General features: G+C 41.9%; 1 protein-coding gene across 8 annotated transcripts in view; it reads left to right on the forward strand.

Moving 5' to 3' along the window:
- The window catches only part of LOC149225260 (receptor-like serine/threonine-protein kinase ALE2), a 390,048-nt gene that overhangs the window by 338,652 nt on the left and 26,441 nt on the right, over positions 1 to 24,955 (forward strand). For all 8 annotated transcript variants that reach the window (XM_089377022.1, XM_089377021.1, XM_089377023.1 and 5 more), the window contains one exon: positions 1,822 to 2,052. In XM_089377022.1, coding sequence (XP_089233148.1) covers positions 1,822 to 2,052 — 231 coding nt within the window. The remainder of the gene's footprint in view (positions 1 to 1,821; positions 2,053 to 24,955) is intronic.

A 24,955-nucleotide genomic window follows, 5' to 3' on the forward strand; every position in this document is an offset into this window, starting at 1 on the left:
CCTCACATCAACATCAAAATGAGGAACTAGGATGATGTCATCAAGGTAGGGCATGACATCATTAACATAGAGGGTGCATCTACCCCTCCAAAGGGGTCCCAAGTGATCAACACAATCAAGAGAAATGCAACGTCCATCAAGAAGGTGCAAACACAACCTAGCGGTCCAGACATCTTAGGGGTGCATCATCTCTCATGTCAACATCCTGGAAACAAAGGTTAGTGTCCAAGGTCTTGATGTTGGAGGAAGATCACATCATCAATGCCAAATCCTAGTCGAGTCCAACACTCCTCAAAAGCACTCCAATGTCCACCATAAAGCGTCCTATGCCATCATGGAATGGGGTTGTAGGTGCTTTACAAAGTGTTGGAAAAGCATCACTTATCCCTCAAAGGATCCTAGTTGCACCTATAAGAACCATCTAACACATACTCAAGGAGTCAAGTGAGATCATCATCACGGGTACAAGAACCATTAAAGCATCAGCATGAAGCCATCAACTTACTTCTCACAAGTATCATCTTCAAATTTCCTACTAGCTTATGATTGTGAACAAGCTAGCTTACTTGGGTATGGGAGGGTTATCACATGACCTTGTTATGTGCTTCCCACCCTAAGCGGAGGAATAGTTCCTAGGACGATCCTTTCAAATGATAGATGCAAGTGATAGGTATTATGACTTGGGATTACTTCATGAAGGGTGTCAGTCTTATAGTAGGTTATGCAAACCATTATCCATGAGCGCCTTTGTAGAGGATTTACTTCATGAATGGTGTCAATCTTATAGTAGGTTATGCAAACCATTATCCATGAGCACCTTTGTAGAGGGAGCACTTCACTGCTTGAGTTACCTTCCCTCACCTTTTTTTTCGAAGCCCCCATACTTTACCTTTTTCTTTATTGATTTGATACAACTTGTTTAACAAGCTTTATTGATTTATCAAGTAATATTGATCCTATAATCCCCCTTTAATGATGGAAAATTTATCACTTCATTGGGGTTGGGATGTTTACTAAGTTCCTTTGACTTTGGTAGGTGTGATATACACGGATACTCTTGGAGACAAGTGGTTGATGTTTTGCATGCATGACATGTTAGATGCGAATGAATGTTCCTAGAGGCTATTTATGCTTGTTGCATCCTTGAAACTCCATTATTTCTTGTCAAAAGAAGTATAAACTCCTTTGTAGTCGAGTTGATGCCACCTAGGTTAGCGAAAAGCTGCATAGGACTCCTTGGAAGACTGAAATTTCTTTATCAAAGCTAATTCTGACTCCATTTCTCTCAATTGTCAAGGCACTAGTCTCATTCCTAGTTGATCACCCAAAAAAATTCTTCTTTTCACCTTTTTCCAAGTTTTTTGCCCTAACCCTAGAAAGCCAACTAGGGCTTAGTGTGAAATGTGAAATGTGTTATAATTGATATTTGCTCACATATCACTATCGCTTAAATTAGTGGATGTTGTGTTGTAATTTTTATATATGGTAGTATTTGTTTCCCTTTTAAAGGGAAATGAGAGGATGCAGATTTACCATATAGCTTAAGAGACATAATTTATTGAACTGAATTTTCATTATTTTGAACTGTGTAGTTAGTAGAAAGTCATACTACATGCTTAGGCACACGCAAGATGCATCTTGTTTGGCTTATAAAAATTATTTTCTAAGTTGAAAATCTTTCCTAATTTTCTTAATCTTTTCCTATTGGGAAATTGTGAAGTATTGATTCCCTTTAAGTTTTACATGTTTAAGTAGACCATTTGTTCTGTTTTTTTCATTCCTTTAATTTTTACGTACCCACTGTTGTCAATAATGTCACAGGCAAGTCCTTTCTTACAAGATGAGAAGAAGGTACTCAATGAAATAGTAGATCCAGCCTTAAAGAATGGTTTCCCAATAGAAGACATGTTAAAAATGGCTCAATTAGCAAGGGCGTGCTTACAAATGGATCCAGAGTCAAGACCTGTAATGACTGCAGTTGTGCAAGTTCTAGCCATGTTAATCCCAAATAATGCAAGGAAGAGTGCATCTTTGCCTACATATGGTGTTCAGGTAGAGATTGACTTCTGATCCATATTCATTGCTTATAACAATGCTTATTTAAAATTTGGAAGAGGTGTTCTAAATATGTTCAAAATTGAACTTGGTCTTTTCATGAGAATGATCTTGTCAGACAGAATTTTGTTGCTTTCTATAGAATTTCAACCCCTGTATATAACAATATTTAACAGTGCTAAAGAAAGGAAGCTTGAAGTAGACAATCAAATGTACATGGGGTGTCAAATACTAAATTGTCATGTTTATTTCTCATGATATGATAGGATTTGTAAGCATCACCTCTATACAGGTAATTAAAAGGTGCCTCTACCTTTACCCTTCTATGTTAGCCATCAAGAAAGGTTCATCTATGGACTCTAAACATCTAATGTAACTGGTCTTTTTTGTAACTGTTCTATTCAAATGTAAACTCTTTAAGATGCTATCTATGAACTCCTATTATTTGGCTTCCTTTTGCTTCCTCTTTTACTATCCATACAATATTTAATAACAATTCCCATTGTGGTTGTCTTTAGTTGATCATTCTTTTGGAAATTACGAGCATATACTTCAACCTTTAATAAATTAACATTTGGATCCAAAGTGATATTATTTCTTTGCAAAATCTTAAATTTAGTTTGTTACTTGTCAATTTATTCTATTCTTAATGGCATTGCATTCTTACCCAGTATGTTTGGTAAAGAGGATGATTAATATATTGACCTCAATACGTTTTAGTCAAATGCTTTAATGTATTAACATTTATACTCTTTAATGTCATGAAATCTTAATAGGAAACCAATAGTCCTAAAAACATAATCTTTTCTTAACATGGCAAAGTACAAAACAATCTTACATTTATCATGTCAACGAATATATCAACAAGGATCTGGAATATAACTTATCAGCAATTTTATATCAAAATCTAGCACCAAGTACAAAGCCTCACTATGTGACCTAGACAATATGCAATACATGGAAACACCATCACTATCACCTTAGTAACTACTCCCCTCTTTAGTGAAGGACACAATCCAACACAAGGTAGACTTCCTTGGTAGGGATTAGCAATCAAGTAACCCAAGGATATTAAGCTAAGTGCCCCCTAGGGATCCTATAACATAGATCCATCGGATAAAAGATATGACAAATTAAGGTTTGATGTGAATGAAGGAATAAATGCCAGCTTTAGGTTCAAGGGAGTTGTGGGTCAATCTAAAGGCTATTGTTGGCTTAAAATATCTCAAATAAGTTTTTTGAACATACCAAGTCAAGAAAATACTCAAGGTTGCTATAAACTAGGGTTTTAAATTAGCAAATTGTGGCAAAACTATAGTTTACAATAGCAAAAAAAGCTAGCCATGAAAATTGTGAATAAGCTATGTGAAATGAAGGCTAAATTAGAGAGCAAGCTAGGGACAAAGTTTCAACAAATTTCGACGGTTAGTGAGGTATAAAATAGAAATTTAAACCTTGATGTCAGCCCTAGCAAATGGCTGAAAATGCATGAAAAACTTCAATTTTGCTTCTCTAATTCACTTTTACACAATTTCTAACTCTAGGGCATACATCAACAAGTCATTAAATGCTAAAAATATAAGATTTTGTTGTAATTTACCATGAAATAAAAAGAAAAACGATTTTGTATATTTTGAAAGAATGCCATAAGAGAGATGGACTAGTACCTTGTCAATCTAGGGCATATGAAGTCTAGGATACTAAATCCAAACAAACTAGGGAAAATACGCTAACTCTACCTTAGGGTTTGAGATTTAGGTTCTCAATTTTCTGGATGATTGTAATATTCCTAATTAGCCATGGCTAATTGAAATATTCGATTTTGTTCAATTTTTTCCTTCTATAGTTATTTGTAAATAAAAAAATGAGGAAGGGGGACATAACTCACTTTTAGAATAAAAAGTCGCTTCCTAGTAGCACAACGTTGTGACTTAAAGGGGAGCCAAGGGGGCCAAAGGGGGATGCAAAAATGGAGCCCACGCAGACACATGGAGGGACTGCACAGGAGGGAATAAACACGTGGCAAGAGGGGAATCACGCAGGAGAAGGTGAGCCTTGGGATTGAGAGAGGCAAGGGCTATAAAAGAGAGAGGAGCCCCCTCATTTTGATCATTCCTGTTATGAGCATTTGTGATAGTCATTTCGACTTAGAGCACACTGGCTATTTAGCTAGTCTGCAACATTGTTTAGTGCATTGAGTGTCTCCGTTCGGAGATCTCACCCTTAGCCCTGGGGGACTTCGAGTGCCTGCTCGGGCAAGGTATTTCCATCGGCATTCCAACAATAGTTTCATTAATATTTTAGCAACAGTTTCATCAGCGTTTTGGAGGACTGCGCAGCACTAAGAGGAGGACGCAGTTCTTTCTGGTAGGAGTCTGGGTTGAGGGTTTGCAGGAGGATTTGTGCTGACAGGTAGAGCAGGGGATCAGCGCTTGCATACTAGAGAGTTTTCGTAGGGGTTTCAGGTAGGTTTCGGGAGTGTTTCATTCAGGAGCAGCGCAGAGCATTGAGGGACTGTGCAGAACCCCAAGGGGGTGATTTTTGGGGTTCGGCCATTTCAGAAAAGCTTTCTGGGATTTTCTGGGTTTCTTGAGTAGAGTCCGATTCTAGAGTTTCAGCCTTTTTTGAGGAGGGGAGCAGCCCCAAATCCTCATTTGATTTCTAGCAGCAGCAGCAGCACAACAGTTCTCCAGCAGCTTGGACGCAGTTCAGAGAAGGGCCATTCCTTTGCTATTCTGAGTGTATTTCTTCACTTGCCTGGTGCAAGTCGAGGTGCCATCTCCCTGATCACCTTCTGTACTCATTCTATTACTCAGTATAATAAAATGGCTCAGCATTCTCTCTACATTTCTTGAGTATCTGCTTATGGTTATATTGTTATATGTTGCATCATTGTTATTTGTGTCTCTTTGAGCATTCTCAACTATTATACCACTTGTGTGTTTCTCGTATGCTCTTAGACAGAGTCTGAAATGGGCCAGGTAGCCTCCGGATCTCGTCCTCTTCCTAGAGGCGACATATCTGGTAAATGCCCTCCCAGTCCATCTCTGGTTGGAGTTTGCTTGTGTTTGTGGAATATTCCTGGTAAGGGATATTACAGTGGTATCAGAGCATAGATCTGGCTCAGCCTATGGAGCTAGCAATCTATGACACCAAGGGAAAAGCCCTATATCTGTTACAAAGGTCGGAGGTACAGAGACACTGGGCGTAGGTTGGAGAACACCTACAGAGAAGGAGACTGTGTCCCGGTGGTGGACGCAGAACAGGAGGAGCCTGTGGTAGACGCAGAACAGAGGGAGCCTGTGGTGGACGCAAAACGGGAGGCTCTGATGGCAGATGATGACGGGAAGAGATTTGCGGATATGCTCCTCAAATCAGTGCAGGATCTGTCAAGGCAGATTGAGGTGATGGGGCAGAGATTCACGGCAGTAGAGGCCAAACAGCGTGAGAGCCCACGGGTTTTCCAGGTTGGTGAGGGATCGGGCGCATCCCACCATTTGCCAGAGCAGCGTGATACTGCGCAGCAGGTGGCCTCACATGCCCCTACACGCTCTACCATGCCCACTGTATTGGAAGCAGACACGGGGGCCGTAGCCCAGCAGGAGGCAGAACCCGGACATATGGGTGATTATTTTGCAGAGTACCAGGCCTATGGGCAGGAGTTCAGGGAAGCCCTCTCATTTAGAGACTTTGTTCAGCTCCAGCGGGATAGTAGACCCCGCGACCATCACAGAGGGTATCGGCATTACCATGATGGTGACGCCCACCGTGCAACAATTAGATTCCACTTGCCTATGTTTGATGGTTCATCAAACAGTTCGACAAAGTCCTGGGTGGAGAAGCTGGACATTTATTTCCAGCTTAATCAGATGTCGGAGATAGAGGCCATCAAGAAGGTGGCAACATTGCATTTGGATGGTGAGGCCCAGGATTGGTGGTTTCATGGGATGGTTACACTCGGGCACTCTACAGTGACGACATATGCTGAGTTTACCAGGAGATTGATGGAGCAATTTGATCGGAGGGAGCCAGAGCAACATTTTGTTGAGTTGACGAGGCTCAAACAGACAGGGAGCCCAGAGACCTACATTGCAAATTTCTTGAGGGTCTCCGTGATGGTGCAAGACCTATCCATGGCGCGGAGGGTCTATATGTATGTTGAGGGGTTAGCAGAGCCACTTCGGGGTTTAGTCTGATCCACTAGACCAAACACACTCCAGGACGCTATCAGCAGGACCCGGGACTTATAGGATGTCTTACCCAGGACCCGGACACCTTACACCCAAAGACAGACTTTCCAGTCTAAGAGGAAGGACGTGAGGATTCCACCTCCAAAGGGGAATCCAGAACGAGTACAGCTTGATGATGATGCAAGGAGGGAGCTGAAGAAGAAGCAGTTGTGCTTCACATGTCAAGAGTCGTGGGCATCAGGACATAGATGTGCTGCTGGCAAAGCACATTTTATTGAGGTCTTCTCTAAGAGTAGTGGAGAAGAGGATGACGAGGATGATGTGGAGGCAGGAGATAGCCATGCCATGCAGGGACCTTTACCACCTCCACCACCAGTGGCGGGTGGTGCATCTTTTGCACCCACCGAAGGGGCCCTTGCAACATTGCGAGGAGTTCCCAAGTATCTGACGCTATGCATACGAGGGACAGTACGTGGCCAGTGAGCATCAGTTTTGGTTGACAGTGGGGCGACCCACAACTTCATCAATGCACAGATGGTTGAGCGGAGAGGTATACAGACAGAGAGCTTCGATGGGTTTTCAGTCTTGGTCCCAAGAGATCAGACCATGACATATGCTCGTTATGTTCCAGAGCTTTCAGTGACAATGGGCACCTACTCATTGACTGACCACTTTTTCGTGGTCGATATTCCAGACACCAACATGATACTGGGTGTTCAGTGGCTTATCACTCTAGAGAAGGTCACGACAGATTGGAAGACCCTAGAGATGGAGTGGGATGATGAGAAGACAGGGAGGCATGAGAAGATACGGGGACAGCACACATATCCGCCTTAGATGGCATATCGGATGGAGGCAGTCTTCCGAAAGGGAGAAATAGAGTGGGCAGTGGAGCTGCGTGCATCAGAGGCAGTGTCTACAGGGCAGACGGTACATCCAGAGATACAGTCTATCCTTGATCGATATGCCATAGTGTTTGGGGAGATTCCACCAGGACAGCCACTGGATTGGGGGTTTGAGCACACCATCGAGCTTGAGCAAGGCATACAGGCTGTGATTACCACCCCCTATAGGCACCCCAAGGCCTATCGGGATGAGATTGAGCCGGCTATCCAGGAGTTGCTGGCTCTTGGGCACATTCAACCGAGCACGAGTCCTTTTGCTTCTTTTGTGGTGTTGGTGAAGAAGAAGGACGGTACGTTGAGGATGTGCATTGACTACAGGGCCCTGAACAAGAAGACCCTGAAGAACAGGTACCCCATACCCAGGATCGATGAGTTGATGGACGAGTTGAGAGGAGCACATTTCTTCTCAAAGATTGATTTGAGATCTGGGTACCATCAGATTCGCGTGAGGGAGCAGGACATTTCCAAGACCGCCTTCAGGTGTCATTATGGGCACTTTGAGTTCTTGGTGATGCCTTTTGGGCTAACCAATGCCCCCGCTACATTTCAATCCTGCATGAATCACATCTTCCGTAGTCACTTGAGGAAGTTTGTGTTGGTATTCTTTGATGATATTCTCATATACAGCAGGACTTGGGAGGAGCATCTCCAGCACATTGAGACAGTATTGCGTATCCTACAGGAGCAGCAGTTCTATGCCAAACTCTCCAAGTGTGAGTTTGGGTTGACGGAGATGCTGTATCTGGGACACATCATAGGGGTGGACGGAGTGAGAGTCCACGAGGAGAAGATCAGGGCCATCAGAGAATGGTCAGAGCTGAGAAACATGACGGAACTTCGAGGATTCATTGGCATTTGTACTTACTACCGGAAGTTCGTCAAAGGTTTCTCACAGCTTGCTACACCCCTGATAGACTTGACGAGGAAGGGGGCATTCAGTTGGTTGGATACAGCGCAGCGAGCCTTTGACAGGCTCAAGGAGGTTATGAGCAGCTCTTAGTGCTTGCGTTGCCAGATTTTACGCAGCCATTTGTTTTGGAGTGTGATGCATCGGGAGAGGGTATCAGCGCAGTATTGATGCAGGGAGGTCACCCTATAGCCTTTGAGAGCCGGAAGCTCCTTCCGCGCAAGAAATTGTATTCTATATACGACAAGGAGATGCTGGCCATCATGCATGCATTGGCTAAGTACCGGCAGTGTTGAGTGGGTAACAAGTACAGGGCAAGGATTGTATCTTTGTCGTCGTTGATCGACTGACGAAGTACGCACATTTTTTTGCCATATCTGCACACTATACAACAGCACAGGTGGCCAAGCTATTCTTCAGGGAGATCTTCAGGCTACATGGTCTTCCTAAGACCATCGTCAATAATAGGGACAACTGTTTCATGGGCGGATTTTGACAGGAGCTTTTCCGGTTGGTGGGGACGGAGTTGACACTGAGTACCAGTTATCACCCACAGACGGATGGGTAGACAGAGATAGTTAACAAGTGGCTGGAGGGATACTTGCGTAACTATGTCAGTGGGCAGCAGTGTGCATGGCTGAAGTGGCATCTGGGGGAGTACTGCTACAATACTTCACATCACATGTCCATTGGTATGTCACCATTCTATGCCTTATATGGGTATCATCCTTTCTCTTTTGCTGACGTGATGTTTGGTGATAACAGGGCTCCTAGAGCCAAGATTTGGATCCAAGAGAGTCAAGATATCCTCCGAGCTCTCAAGGATAACATGGCTACAGCGCAGAACCAGCAGAAGTTGTATGCCGACAGGGGTCAGCTGGAGAGATAGTTCGAGGTAGGGGACATGGTCTACCTATGATTACAGCCATACCGACAGTCGTCACTGAAGCAGAAAGGGGCTGAGAAGCTCAAGCCCCGCTTTATGGGCCATACAGGGTGATACGCAGGATTGGACAGGTTGCATATGAGTTGGAGCTGCCCCAAGGTAGCAAGATTCATAACATTTTTCATGTATCATGCCTGAAGAAAGCATTGGGGCAGCAGGTGACAGTGACAGATGAGTTACCACCCATGGATGATGAGGGGCATTTGGTATTGCAGCCGGAGGCTATCATTGATACCAAGGAGAGGCAGCTGCGGAGCAGGACGATCCAGGAATTCTTGGTGAGGTGGAAGAATTTGCCGGATGAGGATGCCACTTGGGAGAGTGAGAAGATCTTACAGCATCCATCACTTCAGTTGCTTGAGGACAAGCAACATTTTGCCAGGGGAGACTGTAATATTCCTAATTAGCCATGGCTAATTGGAATATTCGATTTTGTTCAATTTTTGCCTTCTATAGTTATTTGTAAATAAAAAAGTGAGGAAGGGGGACATAACTCACTTTTAGAATAAAAAATCACTTCCTAGTAGCACAACGTTGTGACTTAAAGGGGAGCCAAGGGGGCCAAAGGGGGACACAGAAATGGAGCCCACGCAGACACATGGAGGGACTGCGCAGGAGGGAATAAACACGTGGCAAGAGGGAAATCACGCGGGAGAAGGTGAGCCTTGGGATTGAGAGAGGCAAGGGCTATAAAAGAGAGAGGAGACCCCTCATTTTGATCATTTCTGTTATGAGCATTTGTGATAGTCATTTCGACTTAGAGCACGCTGGCTGTTTAGCTAGTCTGCAGCACTATTTAGTGCATTGAGTGTCTCCGTTCGAAGATCTCACCCTTAGCCCCGGGGGACTTCGAGTGCCTGCTCGGGCAAGGTATTTCCATTGGCATTCTAGCAGTAGTTTCATCAGTATTTTAGCAGCAGTTTCATCAGCATCTTGGAGGACTGTGCAGCACTGAGAGGAGGACGTAGTTCTTTCTAGCAGGAGTCTGGGTTGAGGGTTTGCAGGAGGATTTGTGCTGAGAGGTAGAGTAGGGGATCAGCCCTTGCATACTGGAGAGTTTTGGTAGGGGTTTCAAGCAGGTTTCTGGAGTGTTTCATTCAGTAGCAGCGCAGAGCATTGAGGGATTGCGCAGAACCCCAAGGGGGTGATTTTCGGGGGTCGGCCATTTCAAAAAAGCTTTCTGGGGTTTTTTAGGTTTCTTGAGTAGAGTCTGATTCCAGAGTTTCAGCCTTTTTTGAGGAGGGGAGCAACCCCAAATCCTCATTTGATTTCTAGCAGCAGCGGCAGCACGGCGTTCTCCAGCAGCTTGGACACATTTCAGAGAAGGGCCATTCTTTTGCTCTTCTGAGTGTATTTCTTCACTTGCCTGGTGCAAGTCGAGGTGCCATCTTCCTGATCACCTCCTGTACTCATTCTATTACTCAGTATAATAAAATGGCTCAGCATTCTCTCTGCATTTCTTGAGTATCTGCTTATGGTTATATTGTTATATGTTGCATCATTGTTATTTGTATCTCTTTGAGCATTCTCGACTATTATACCACTTGTGTGTTTCTCGTATACTCTTAGACAGAGTCTGGAAAGGGCCAGGTAGCCTCCGGATCTCGTCCTCTTTTTAGAGGCGACATATCTGGTAAATGCCCTCCCAGTCCATCTCTGGTTGGAGTTTGCTTGTGTTTGTGGAATATTCCTGGTAAGGGATATTACAATGATTAAGGAAAGAAAAACTTATTTTTATTCCTGAATTACTTGGAAGAAGGGTTTAGCTCAACAAGGGACAATGAAGCAATTACCAAAAAAACTTAGCACAAGAACATTAATCTCATGGAACATAATACCAAGATAAAGCAAATAAACTTACTTCACCATGCAACATCCAAGATTCACCATAAGCATCCATGAAAGGAGATCACATCACATCACAAATCCCCCAAAAGAAGTCACTCCACTAGGCCTCCATATTGCACAAGAGAGAAGAATCACTAATCAAGTGTATATATGATCCAAGTGTGACAATCAATCCAAGGGACAAATTGAATCCCTATATAGATGAGTGTAACCAAGTCAATTTACCTCTAATTTTCTCTAAAATCCCCTAAAACCAAGTTATCCATGATACAAGGTGGATAGGTCATCAAACAAACCCTCAAATATAGCCAAAACAATGTAATAACATGAAAAATAAGCCTCAATAAAGCTATAGGTGTGAGTAGAAAATCCCCCAAGTGTGATGTGATCATCCAAAAAGGCATATATTTCCATGAAAAGGAGCAAGGGATGACCCAAGGGATTTGTCTCATCCACAAGTTATGTTTCCTCATCAAAATGGTGCCTCATCACCAAAGAAAACCCTCTCAAGCCAAACATCGTCCTCTGGAAAGCCCGTGTCATCATCAAATGCATCATAAGGTTGACGCCATCATGTTAGGACATGATGTCACTATGGTAGAAGGTGTAAAATCCCCCTCCAAAGTGGTCCCAAGTCATCATCATCATCAATAGAAGAGCAACATCCATCAAGATGGTACAATGCTAGCTTGAGGGTGTCTTGCCATCTCCTAGGTACACCTAATCTCTAAATCAATGTCCAAGCCTAGATCATCAATGTCCAAGGTCCTAAAGCTAAGGGAGGGTCACATCAATTGTGCTAGGTTAGCCTCAAGGTCAACGTCCTTCAGAAGGTGCCTACTTCCTCTATGTCATCATCAAAGTGGTTGGACATCATCTTTGAAGTGCTAGAGAAGCATCATATTATCTACACCTAGAAGAACAATCTAGCACGTATTAAATGGAATCAAGTGAGTTCAACATCATGGGTAGAAGAACCATAAGAGCATCAAGGTGGACTATATTCAATGTCAAAGCCATCAAAGTACTTCTCAAAAGTATCACCTTCAAATGTCTTACGAGCTTAGGATTTCATATAGGTTACCATACTTAGGCATGTGAGGGTTATCATGTGACCCTATTAGGTGCTTCCAACCCTAAGGGGAGGAGGAATTCCTAGGCCAACCCTTTCGAACACTAGGTACAGGTGATAGGTGTTATGGCTTGGGGTTCACTTCATGAAAGTGTCATACTTTTATACTTGGTTGTGTAAAATCCATCATCCATGAGCGCCTCTATAGAGGGAGTGCTTAGCTACTTGAGTTACCTTTCTCGCCTTTGTTTTTCCAAGCCCCCTTATTTTCCTTTTTCTTCATTTGATTTGGTTTGTTTAACAAGTCTCATTGATTTATCATGCAACAATGATGATATAATCCCCCTTTAATGATGGGCAATTTATTGCTTCATCAAGGTCAAGATATTCTTTGAGAGTTCCTTTTACTTTGATAAGCATGATATACATGGACACTCTCAAGGATGAGTAGCTTTTGATTGCTTTACATCCCTTTCCATTCCTTTGCATTTTTACTTTTGGCTTATCCTTTTTGTTTTCTTATAGTTGCATCAACCTCAAGTATTTCCAACCCCTTCTTCTCATAGGACAAGGCCAACAGAGAACTAGTACAAGAAACTAACAACAACCAATCAAAAGATGGAATAATGATATAAGGGGAATGATGACAAGTGTTAAGTATGAAACGGTGTAGATCCATCTTAAGTATGGATCTAACATGAGCCGAGAGGGATCAAATTTCTTCACGTGAAAACTTCTTTAGATTGCAAAATACAATGTGTAATTTTGTACTATTTAAATTGTATTTTTGAATACTATATAGAGTTATAGAGTATATATAGGACCAAATAAATGTTTTAACCATTAAAACTTATTAACATTAAAACATTTTACATAACATGTACATGGAGACTTTTTACAGAGCAAATTAAAATGGTTTTATTATTATTAATATATTTTTAAGTATATGTCAATATTAATTTGTATTAAAATATTGAATAATTATTTTATCTACAACGTTAAAATATTTTATTTTAACAATTATTTTTGTATATAATATATATAGATATATATGAAGTTGATATTGACATAAATTAATTAACATAGATATTCAATAGTTTATTTAAGTCTCTTGTCGAAATATTTTTGAAAAGTATTAAGTTTAAACATCTTACTCACATTTTTTTTTACTTCTAATTACTTTACAACATATTCATTTTTTTATGATAGCCAACATTATTTTTCTATTTATAACATAATTTATCATACTTACACATCCCCTCATACTAGGCTGTAGAACCAGCGTAGATCCATCTTAAGTACAGATCTAACATGAGACGAGAGGGATCAAATTTCTTCACGTGCAAACTTTTTTAGAGTGCAAAATACAATGTGTTATTTTTCATTGTTTAAATTGTATTTTTGAATGCTAAAGAGAGTAGGACCAAATATAGGTTTTAACTATAATTTTTTTCTATATATAGATATATATGAAGTTGATATCAACATAAGTTACTTAACATAGATCTTCAAATAGTTTATTTAAATCTCTTGTTGAAATATTTTTGAGAAGTATAAGATTTAAACATCTGATACACATTTTTTTTACTTCTAATTACTTTACAACATATTCATTCTTTTAATTATAGACGACATTATTTTTCTATTTAGAACATAATTTTAAATTTTATTTTTTATTTTAAAGGGGCACAGACGGATGGACAAACTTACACATCCCCTCATACTGGACTGTAGAATGAGCCTCTCGGCTCAATAACATGGAATGCCACCATCATCAGAGTCTCCTACCTGTTCCCACCTACGCAGTGAAATAAAAACCCTAAGGAAAGTCACACTGGACTAGGGGCAAATGATAACCACCAAGGTAAAATAAAGGAACGAGTACACAACCAACATGTAGTGTCCCTAGGGTATTTTTTCCCTTAGGGTTACAAGATTACAATATAAAGTCCACAATATTTCTTTTTAAATCCAACAGAGATGATATAAAGTACATAACAATGTAGCTAAACAATAGTTTGCACAATCAATAGTTCACATTCATTTCAATTCTCAACTACTCCAACACCAATAGACCTGGTTGCATACAATAGTGACGGTATTGAATAAAGTCAAGTATTTCACTCTAAACCAATTCACAAGTCAAATGAATTTTGTAGCTTAATTTCTTTTATCGAATACAATTGTACCAAACAGATATCACTGCGCTTTACCCCTATTCTGATCTAACAATTGATTATGTGGTTTGTGAATTATTTTGGTGGACTAATTACTCTGCCACAATCTTCTTCTTTTGTGAATTCAATATTCGTAGGTATCTTTGTTAGTTTACTGTGCAAGAAGGTTGCCTCGCAATTACCATAGTACTTCAGAGCTCGATTCTTAGAGTGTTTTGCTTCCTGTTGATTTTTAAAGTGCAATAGATACTAGCACAATATTTCTGAAAACTAATAACTACTTCTAATGATGTTAATCTTCTTTTAATTTTTTCAGTGTATCATTAAGCAATTATACTTCAAAAATTCAACCATACAAAAACAGTAGAACAATAGAGATCTCATTGCACAAAGAGAACACAAGATTTACCCTAGGAAAACCCACTATGGGGAGAAAACCTAGCAACCCTTTTCAATAGAGAAAATATTCAGTTCAACAAGAGACACACCTAGACCTCTAGTCCATAACTAGGTCAAACTAACCTTAAACAAATCTATGGTCAAACCTTGTCTTCTCCCCCCTAGACAAGCCTTCCACTCTAATCCAGCACTCTGCCTTCTAATCTCCCGTAGGTCGAATTTCGGCCTCCATATTTTGCCTAAAGACCCAGAAATTTTGGCCCCTACAATTTCCCAAAATTTCAGCCCCCTACAACAATACTGCCTAGAAAATTTGCGAACCAGGAGAGAGAGAAACTATCCACACATGTGAACTTGAGAGAGAGAGACCTACGTGTGCAGATTGAAGAGAGCTTTGTATGGGCTAAACAGGCTCCTAGGGCATGGTATGAGTGCATCGATAGATTACTTGCAGGGCATGGGCTTTGTGAAGAGTGAGGCGAATAGTAACCTCTACTTCTTTGTGGTTGGAGGAGATGTACTCATTCTTGTCCTATATGTGGACGACTTGTTCTTGATAGGTTCACTAGGGCTCATCGAGAGTGCAAGAGGGACCTTGCAGCGGAGTTCAAGATGAAAGATTTGGGGTTAATGCACTATTTTCTAGGAATGGAGGTATGGCGGATAGATGACGAGATCTTTCTTGGTCAAGGGAGATACTGCATAGAGGTCTGAGGAGATTCGGGGTGGAGGATTGCAAAGACATGTCTACACCCATGAGCAACAATTGGAGGAAGATAGATGCATCTAGGGAAAAGGATGTGGACCCAACCTTGTATAGGTAGTTTATAGGCTCTCTCATGTATTTGTTCAACACTAGGCAAGACATATCCTATGCAGTTAACTCTCTGAGTCAGTTCATGGTGGAGGCAAAGAGAGTGCATTGGATAGCAGCTAAACATATGCTGAGGCATTTGCATGGCACAGTCGAGTATGGGATCAGGTATGCCTGAGGTGATGGTGTCAAATTGGTGGGCTATGCTGATGCAAACTGGGAAGGTACCACAGTGAATCAGAAAAGCACTTCAGGTTGTTTCTTCAACATGGGATCAAGAGTTGTTTCTTGGTACAGAAGGAAGCAGGAATCTATGGCACTGGGTTCAGCTGAGGTAGAGTACATAGCAGTGAGCATGGCTACATGTGAGGCCATATGGCTTCAGAATTTGCCAATAGCCTTGTTTGGTTAGAGGATAGAGACGACGGTGATACACTGCAACAATCAGAGTTGCATCAGGCTATCTGAGAATCTAATGTTTCATAATAGGTCCAAACATATAGACATTAGATACCACTTCATCAGGATTGTGTGCAGCGCAGGATAGTCCGGCTACAATATATACCTACAAATGAGCAGGTAGCAGATATTCTGACAAAGGCTTTGGGGAAGGCAAGGTTCATCTTCTTCAAAGAAAAGTTGGGTGTTATGCAGAACACCTTCCTCGCTAAGAGGGAGTGTTAGTTGGTATAGCTTGGATAGGTGTTGTAGTCTTAGAATGTGTCTATGAGGCTAGGGAACACATTTTCTTCAATACCCGGAATTGGTTTCATGAAAAAGGCATTGATTAAATTTAATTAAATAGTTAATTAAATTTTCCTAAGTCTAACTGAGGGAAATAGCTTAATTAATTAGTATTAATTGGGGTAAATCTAATTTTCTCTGGAGACATTAGGAAAAGTCACTTGATGGGTGTTGATTTTTGGTAGCATCGGATGTGCTCTAGCCATGAAAATTGGTGGAGAGGCTAAGGCACATGATATCTCCTAGACCCAGAAATCGTTTGGAGAAATTCCACTTGGATGAAGAGATATTAAAATAATTAATATTTTTAATGGGGTTCCTAAGTCTGAACTTAGGAAAATTAAAATATTCATGTGTATTAATATAAAATGGGTAAGAAAGTTCTAAGAGATGAGGATCAAGCCAAATCTAATCTTAGCCGTTGATTAGGGACTTAATCTTGGTCGTTAAATCGTCAACAGGAAAAGTATAAGAGGAGGCTTGAGGGTCAGTGGGAGATACACCAAGTGATCAATCAGTTTGATTTATGGGGCGAGGTTTGTTGAGAAAATCGAGCAAGTGATCTGTTGCAACAAGGGGCAGTTCGACAAGAGGCCTAGAATACATAGCAGAGAGGCAGTGAAAGTGTGGGAGAGATAGCACAGAGCCAAGGAGGGCTAACGCAGAGGCTAAGGAGGCCAGCGCAAAAGATGCAGAAGGTCGTAAAGCTGACACAGGCAGCGCAAAGGGCTGCAAAGTTGACGCTGAGCTGAAGAGGTTGCCCTGAGGAACTTTTGTGGGACAGACTGGCAGTTGATCAGCTGACGCAGAGCTGTAGGAGGGTGACGCAGTTCCAAAAGATAGCTTGGAGCAGCTTTCGCTATCCAGCTGAGGAACAATTGAAGTTACTGTGGGGCCAATGATCTGGTTGCTGATCAGCTAGAATATCTGTCTCCGGAGAAAGGTACTACTGCCAAGGATAATCTCTAAAGGGTGAGCCATATCTGGCACCCTAGTTGTATTCAAAAATCTGCATAATAATAAAACCCTCATATCTGTTGCACCGGTTTTCCCACATTGGGTTTTTCCGGGGACGATTGTCCAAAAATAACGATGTCCCTTGTGTTGTCTCAGTTTATTTCAGTAGTTGATCTGTATGTTTTTGAAGGCTGCAATTATGTTTATTTCAATGTTTATATTATTAAATAACTTGTTAATGTAAATAACAAGTAGGAGATAATAAACCAGATATTGCAGTAGAGGTTTCTGATGTATTAGATTCAAAAATTTTCACATGGTATCAGAGCGATTGCAGATCACAAGAAGACTGAAGACACCAACAAAAGAAATCTGAAAATTTGCAGCAGAAGCAATTGTCCCGAGAGACAGCGTTGTTCCAGAGCTGAAGCGGCAAGAGAAGAAGTGACACAGTGCTTAGAGGGTGACACAGAGGCTCACACAAAGCTTGTGTCAGCATTTCAAGCCAAGGGAAGGGCCAGCGCATAGGCAAAGAGAGGCATAACAGGTTCACGCAGAGCCACGTCATCCTTCTCAGCCAAGAAGGAGTGACGCAGTTGGCCGGGAGGAGCAGTTTCAGCCTACGTCGGAATTGTGCAGAGCCTGAAGGGCTCAGATTCTTCAATTGTTGGGGCTAAGGGAGTTGTGCAAATTGTGATTTGAGGAGCTGGTGGGATGTTGTTTCTGTCGGTGCAAAACAATGTCTAAGGAGATGGAACCAAGGTAGATGGAAGCACTACCTTGGCGGATTTCTAGCCAAGAAATCCAGATCCGAGTTGCAGCAGCAAAGGAGGATTGGAGAGGAGTGGTTCGACAGTTGACAAGAGGATTTCCGAGAGGGAAATCAAGACTAAAAGGTAGTCTAGCAAAGAAGAGCGGAGATGGCAGTGAACGGATTGAGGGATTAGGATAGATTGGATGGGTCTTCCAATTTTGTCATCTGGAAGGCCAGGATCCTGGCAATCCTGGATAAACATCGCATTAAGGACTATGCCTTGAAAACCGTAGTTGTCCCAATTGACCTAAATGCAAATGAGAAGTATGAGGAGGCCAAGGCGAAGGAGAAATGCATGATCCTAGACGGGGTCAAAGATCATGTCATACCACATATTGCTGAGAAGAACACAGTAAGGGAGATGTAGGAGGCCCTGACCACCTTATACTTGGGCTCTTCCATGCAACAAAAGATGTTATTGGAGAATCAACTGAGGTCATATCAGATGCAAAAAGGAGAGGAGATAGATCACTTCCTCCTCAGGTTGCAAGGAATTCAGGACCAGCTTACTTCTGTGGGGTCTACACCGGATCCAGATTTTATGGTCAAGACTGCTCTGAATGCAGTCTTTGAGGATTGGGAGACGTTTGTCCAAAGCATTTTTGGTAGAGCGACTCTCCCTAGTGGGGAAGAGATGTGGGCAGCTCTTTGACAGGAAGAAATCAGAAGGTTGACCAAGGCAGGGAGTAGTGGTAAGGGAGTTCGAGTCAAGAAAGAGGAGGAGGAGGATGCGCCTCTAACATCCGTGGGACAGCAAGGGAAGAGGAAGAAGGACATCTCCAAGGTCAAGTGCTTCAACTGTGGGGAGCTAGGACATCATGCATCTCCATGCCCAAAGGAAGAAAGGCAAGGGAGAAGCTTTCAACTCAAAGGCATCTTCAGGAAAGGCAGAGAAGGATGTCGAGACTGATGACAATTGTGCCATGAGTGCTCATGTACCTCTAGAGAAGATGTGGGGAGACATAGAGTTGTAGTCGAGAGGACTACAGAAGAGGGGCAGGATCCTTGAGGTGCCCAAACTCTTGGATTACATTCGGCTATGGGAGCCCTTAACGACAGTAGCATGATGACAGGTGTCGGGTGGATCAAGGTGTGATGGAGCGACAAGGCAGTGCTAGAGTGCAGAAATCTAAGGCAACGCAGTGGAGCTTGCAGCAGTGCGAGAGGCACAGAGGTGTTTGTAGCAGCGCAGTGGAGGTTGCAGCAGTGCGAGAGGCACATAGGTGTTTGCAGCAGTGCGAGAGGCACAGAGGTGTTTGCAACAGCATAGTGGCAGCAGAGGGAGCGCAGAATAGCAACAGAGGTAGCTTCAGCATCATGAGGCTTCCAGAATGACAAGGATGTCAGTGATTGGGCGAAGTTAGTTACTTACTTCTCGGTAACTGAGTTGCAGTGCAGCAGTTAGTAGTGGCAGTGCTATGGGCAGCATGATGCAGCATGTTGAGAGGGAGCTATAGTACAGATGTAGCAGTGGCAGCAGTACAGGAAGCAATAGTGCAGATGATGTAGGGTAGCAGGGCAAGCATCAGCACAAGTATCGATGCGGAGGATCAATGTGATGTTTATATGGTGAATCATTACTAGAGCACATTTCTCGCTAAGAGGGAGTGTAGATTTTTGGTAGCATCGGATGTGCTCTAGCCATGAAAATTGTTGGAGAGGCTAAGGCACATGAGATCTCCAAGACCCAGAAATCATTTGTAGAAATTCCACCCGAATGAAGAGATATTAAAATAATTAATATTGTTAATGGGGTTCCTAAGTCTAAACTTAGGAAAAATAAAATATTAATGTGTATTAATATAAAATCGGTGAGAAAGTTCTAAGAGACGAGGATCAAGCCAGATCTAATCTTAGCCATTGATTAGGGACTTAATCTCGGTCGTTGAATCGTCAACAGGAAAAGTATAAGAGGAGGCTTGAGGGTCAGTTGGAGATACACCAAGTGATCAGTCAGTTCGATTTTCTGGGGCGAGGTTTGCTGAGAAAATCGAGCAAATGATCTGTTGCAGCGAGGGGCAGTTCGGCAGGAGGCCAAGAATACATAGTAGAGAGGCAGTGAAAGTGTCGGAGAGACAATGCAGAGCCAAGGAGGGCTGATGCAGAGGCTAAGGAGGCCAGCGCAGAAGGCACAGAAGGTTGTAAAGCTGACACAGAGGCTAACGCAGGCAACACAAAGGGTTGCAAAGCTGATGCTGGGTTGAAGAGGTTGCGTTGAGGAACTTTTGTGGGACAAACTGGGAGCTAATCAGCTGACGCAGAGCCATAGGAGGGTGACGCAGTTCCAGAAGATAGCTTGGAGCAGCTTTCACTCTCCAGCTAAGGAACAATCAAAGTTACTGTGGGGCCAATCATCCGGTCGCTGATCAGTCAGAATATCTATCTCCGAAGAAAGGTACTACTGCCGAGGATAATCTCTAAAAGGTGAGCCATATCTGGCACCCTAGTTGTATTCTGATATCTGCATAATAATAAAAACCCTCATAACTGCTGTACCGGTTTTCCCGCATTGGGTTTTTCCGGGAATGATTGTCCAAAAATAACGGTGTCCCGTGCGTTGTCTCAGTTTATTTCAGTTGATGATTTGTATGTTTGTGAAGGCTGCAATTTTGTTTATTTCAATGTTTATATTATTAAATAACTTGTTAATATAAATAATAAGTAGGAGATAATAAACCAGATATTGCAGTAGGGGTTTCTAATGTATTAGATTCAGAAATTTTCACAATGGGGACAAGATGATCTTAGCCATCGATTGTGATTAGATCATGGTCGTTGATTCGTCAACAGGAGATTATAAGAGGAATTTGATGGGTCATTTGGAGGGCACGAAGCAGACACGAATTGCAGTGAGAGTAAAGGCACAGTGGCAATGCAGGAACACTAGCAGAAGGGTTTTAGTAGGAAGATTTTGTGAGAAGATTTCCACAGATATTTCCAATATACTCGAAGTCAGAGAAAAGTCAAATTTATCTGCAAAAAAGAGGGTCAATCAAGCAGTGTGAATAGCTAGTGTACCCAGTGCGAATTGCTGGAGCAGTAAATTTCATTTCCAATTTCCTAAATAATTCCCGGAGGAGGTGCAAATAGCTTTAGAGGATAGAGGGAGGCAGTGTATTCACCAGAAAAAAATTTCCAGAAGCATTGTCAGAAGATAATGCGAGTTGCAGGCAGAGGGTGTGAGTTTGCTAGAGGAGGCTGAGTTGATTTTTGCGAAGGAAACTTAGTGTTTCCAATTCAATTTGCCAGTTGGAGTAGTGGAGAAACTTTTCTAGATCTTTGCCAATGTCAGGCAAGCATATTTATGTACTCTCAAATTGCTGAGGAAATTTAATAATAAAACTCTCATCTGTAGACTAGTTTTCCCTTCGAGGATTTTCCAGGGGTATTTATCTGAAAATATTGGTGTTCTATATTTGTGTGTGCACATATTGTTGGACACAGATTGTCATTGATGTCAATATGGCAATATTCAAGAGGAGGAGACAGAGCCACCAGAGGAGCAGACGGAGCAAGAGGAGCAAATGGAGCCAAGAGGAGCCACAATGGAGACGAGAGGAGCACACAGAGTCATCGGAGGAGCAATGGATGCATTTGTACCTATATGTATTTACACTATCGGAGGCAAAACTCACGTATATATGCCGTTACACTATCGCAGGCGGAAACCGGACTTGAAAATATATGCACGGGAGATTTGGGATCCTATCAGGTCCGGCACATCGCATCGGCACTTCGGAAGCAGGCGTTACAGTGTGTCAAAGTGGCCCCTTTGCGATCGCCGATAGCGATTATCGCATCGGGAAATCGGAGCGGAGGTAAGGCCCTGACCATATGCGACTTGCGATCGCCGATAGCGATATCGCATTGGACCTGATTGCGATGAACGGTTGCGGACCCGATGAGAATATCAACTGTAGTTTATATAATATCGCGTCCATCGGCCATCGGCCATTGGCGACTGCCGATATGTTGCGATCGCCGATAGCGATGAAAGCTGCAGACCCGACAGGCATATCAAACATGGCTCAATGCTTATCGCATCCATCACAATCGCATATGTTATGAAGCCTTCCCACACCCAAGCGCCGATTGCGATGAATGCTGCGGACCCGATACAGTTTAGATGCGGGTTTAATATTAATATTGAAGTCCGCCCTTTAGCATTTTCACCTGTGTTTGCTCGTATTTCCTGTGTAAGTTGATATTTGTCGTGCGCTGGGTTATGAGGCAAAAATACATTAAGGAACGGTCTCGATAGTTCAGGAGGCTGAACCACGCCGGTTGCGATTGCGATAGGACGTGGCATGTTCGTTACACCGTAAAGCTCCATGTATGTCTGCTATCATTGTCGAAAGGATGTGGTTGTCCATTAAATGAAGTGGCCCATGTGTATGCCTGCTATCATGAGAAAACAGGAGCGCTGTTACAATTTTGATATATGTGTCCGCTGCGTATGACTCAGTTATTGCCACTAATTCAACGTGTCCTGTGAGCATGAATAAATAGAGGAGATCGAGTGTTGAGGAAGCCGAAGCTCAAGCGAGCGAGGAGGAAGCCAAAGAGCCAGCGAGCTAGCGGAAACGAATGGACAAAGGCATGAGAATGTATAAAAACAAAAAATATAGAACAGAGGTGCGGTTGTTGTGTGGAATAACCTGAGTATGAGATAGTGGAAGCAGTAGAGGCAAAGGGGGCAGCAGAAGCAGCGGAAGCTGAAAAGAGTGCAGCAGCACACCAGTGTATACCAAAGTTGGGTTGGAGCCCAAGAGGTTGGAGCCTCAGAATTGAACGAGACTGAAGTCATTGGGGGTAGGTGCTCCTAAGTGCAGAACCACTGCAAAAACAGAGTTGGTGCTCTGGAGGTTGGAGCCTCACTGAAGTCCAAGTTGGAGCTTGGCAACCATTCACAATCAGATTTATACTTATATTGTATTTATTTCATTGCACTGTCTTGAGTTTTAATAAAAGCATTTACTCCAATTGTTGATTTTCGTGTTCTGTGTATACATATACATATCTATGTATGCTTCTGGCAATCACCAAAAAAAAAAATTGTAAGAAATACTGATTCACCCCCCTCTCAGTATTTCCAACACATATTTCTCAGTTCCTGTATTTATTTTTTTGTGAAGTTGCAGTGGTGTTTATTCAATATTTGCCGCAAGTTAATTGCTATTGGAAAATAATTTGAAAAGATAGGAGAATAATAACTAGAATTCGCAACAGTAATCAAAATTTCACAAGTTTTGGACACGAAACCAAGTGGATAAAATGATATTTTAATTATTGGATGCATGAGGAGCACCCTTGAAGGGCTAAGGGGCTCCTAGGGCTTCAATGGTGTGGTAAAAGTCAAATTGCTTAGCTCGGCTCTAATGAAGTGGTGCGACCCATGGTGGAATATGAAACCACCATAGGACACTATAAAAAGGAGTAGAATTGAGTTCATTGAGTCGCTAATAGTTGATCCTTGATTTTTGATATACTCATGAAGTATGCTTGAATGGTCTATCCTCTGTTCATCTTAATGTCCTTGAGTTGATTCTTCAAAGCAAGGGTTTGACTAAAGTTGTTTACTTGATACATTTCAATTAGCGTGTCATACATTTCCTTAGATTTCTTCAAGTTGGAGACATAGATGATGAGAGGGTCTCCAAGAGAATCAAGGATAATCTTTTTAGTGTTTGCTTCTCCTTTCTTGTATCTAGCTTTGATAGCAGCATTCGAATTTTATGGTGGTTCTACTACCTCACCTTCAACATATTACAATGCATCATATTCCTCAAGAATAATATCCAATCTTGCCTTCCATGGATCAAAATTCGAAGCATCATTTAGTTCTCTTCATTCTTGAAGTAAGAAGAAGACATCTTGATCTAGTCAAACAGATTTCAGCAGCAAGTAGGAGCAGCAAGTGATATTTCAGTAGAAAATAGGAGCAGCAAGTGATATTTCAGCTATAAATAGAAGGAGCAACAAGTGATATTTCAGTAGAAAGTAGAAAGAAGCAAGTGGTATTTCAGCTGTAAATAGAATAGAGAACTCTTATCTGCTTGGGCTTGGCATCACCAAAGCTTTGATACCATGTTGAAATTTTGATGTTCTATGCTGTAACAATCAGTTATTACAAAACTTCTTTATGTTGCAATATTAGTTAAGCAATTGTAGGCAGAACATAAACCAAATGCACAAACGTAGACAACCAAGACAAGATAAGACAAAGAATTTAGGTCCAATGACCAAGGCAAAACCCACGAGGGGAAAACCCAGCTAGATTCTTCTTCTATTCAATATCAATTGTTCAGCAGAGATACAAAGTACAATGAGAGATCAAGAGAATGAGTAAGTTCACCCAAATCTGAACAAGTTGTAGCATGTAGATCACTGGTAGCAGCAGTTGATGCAAACATTGAATCAACCTTCAAGTTCTGCTCTTACTCACCAAGGCTCTCTCTCTCACAGCCTGCTTCAAGTCTTTCCAACTCTCTCTCTCAATTTCTATTCCTTCTTTCTTAATGCACAAGTAGTGAGAATGAGATTATATGAGATATATATATAGGAGGAGCAACAAATTATGGTCATAAAGAAGGAGCAATATGCATGCTTTGATGAGGAGTTACATATGCCATTTAGGGAGGTATAGATGCCTTTGTAACTCATGCCATTAAGTTTTGGAAATAATACTAAGAGAGGGGGGCTGAATCAATATAATTAAGCCAAATATTCCCTTTTCCAAATTCAGATGATATACGCTACTTCAGTTAATTAAACCTGCGTATATACGCAACTATGTCGAAATAAAACCGCATATACAATGCAAACTTATAATTTACTTTATCTGTCAGATGTTGATTGTTAATATGTGTATCAGAATCAATTAACCAGTAACCAGGAATAGTAAAAACAGAGCAGAAGACAATCACACACAAGGACACAAGATATAAGGTGGAAACCCAATGTGAGTGAAAACCACCTGCTGCAATTCGTCTCTATCTTCTTTTAATTAGAAACTTCTTTTACAATAGTACTGGTGCAGTCCTTTACCAGTACGCAGGCTGCAACCTGCAGAGAGCTACAACCCTCTCTCGTTTTCCAGCTTCTCCTGGAAGGGAGCTACAACCCCC

The sequence above is a fragment of the Pinus tabuliformis genome, chromosome J (assembly GCF_031772625.1).
Source record: "Pinus tabuliformis cultivar Carrire ecotype Pingquan chromosome J, CPIR1, whole genome shotgun sequence".
NCBI classification, from domain to species: domain Eukaryota; kingdom Viridiplantae; phylum Streptophyta; class Pinopsida; order Pinales; family Pinaceae; genus Pinus; species Pinus tabuliformis.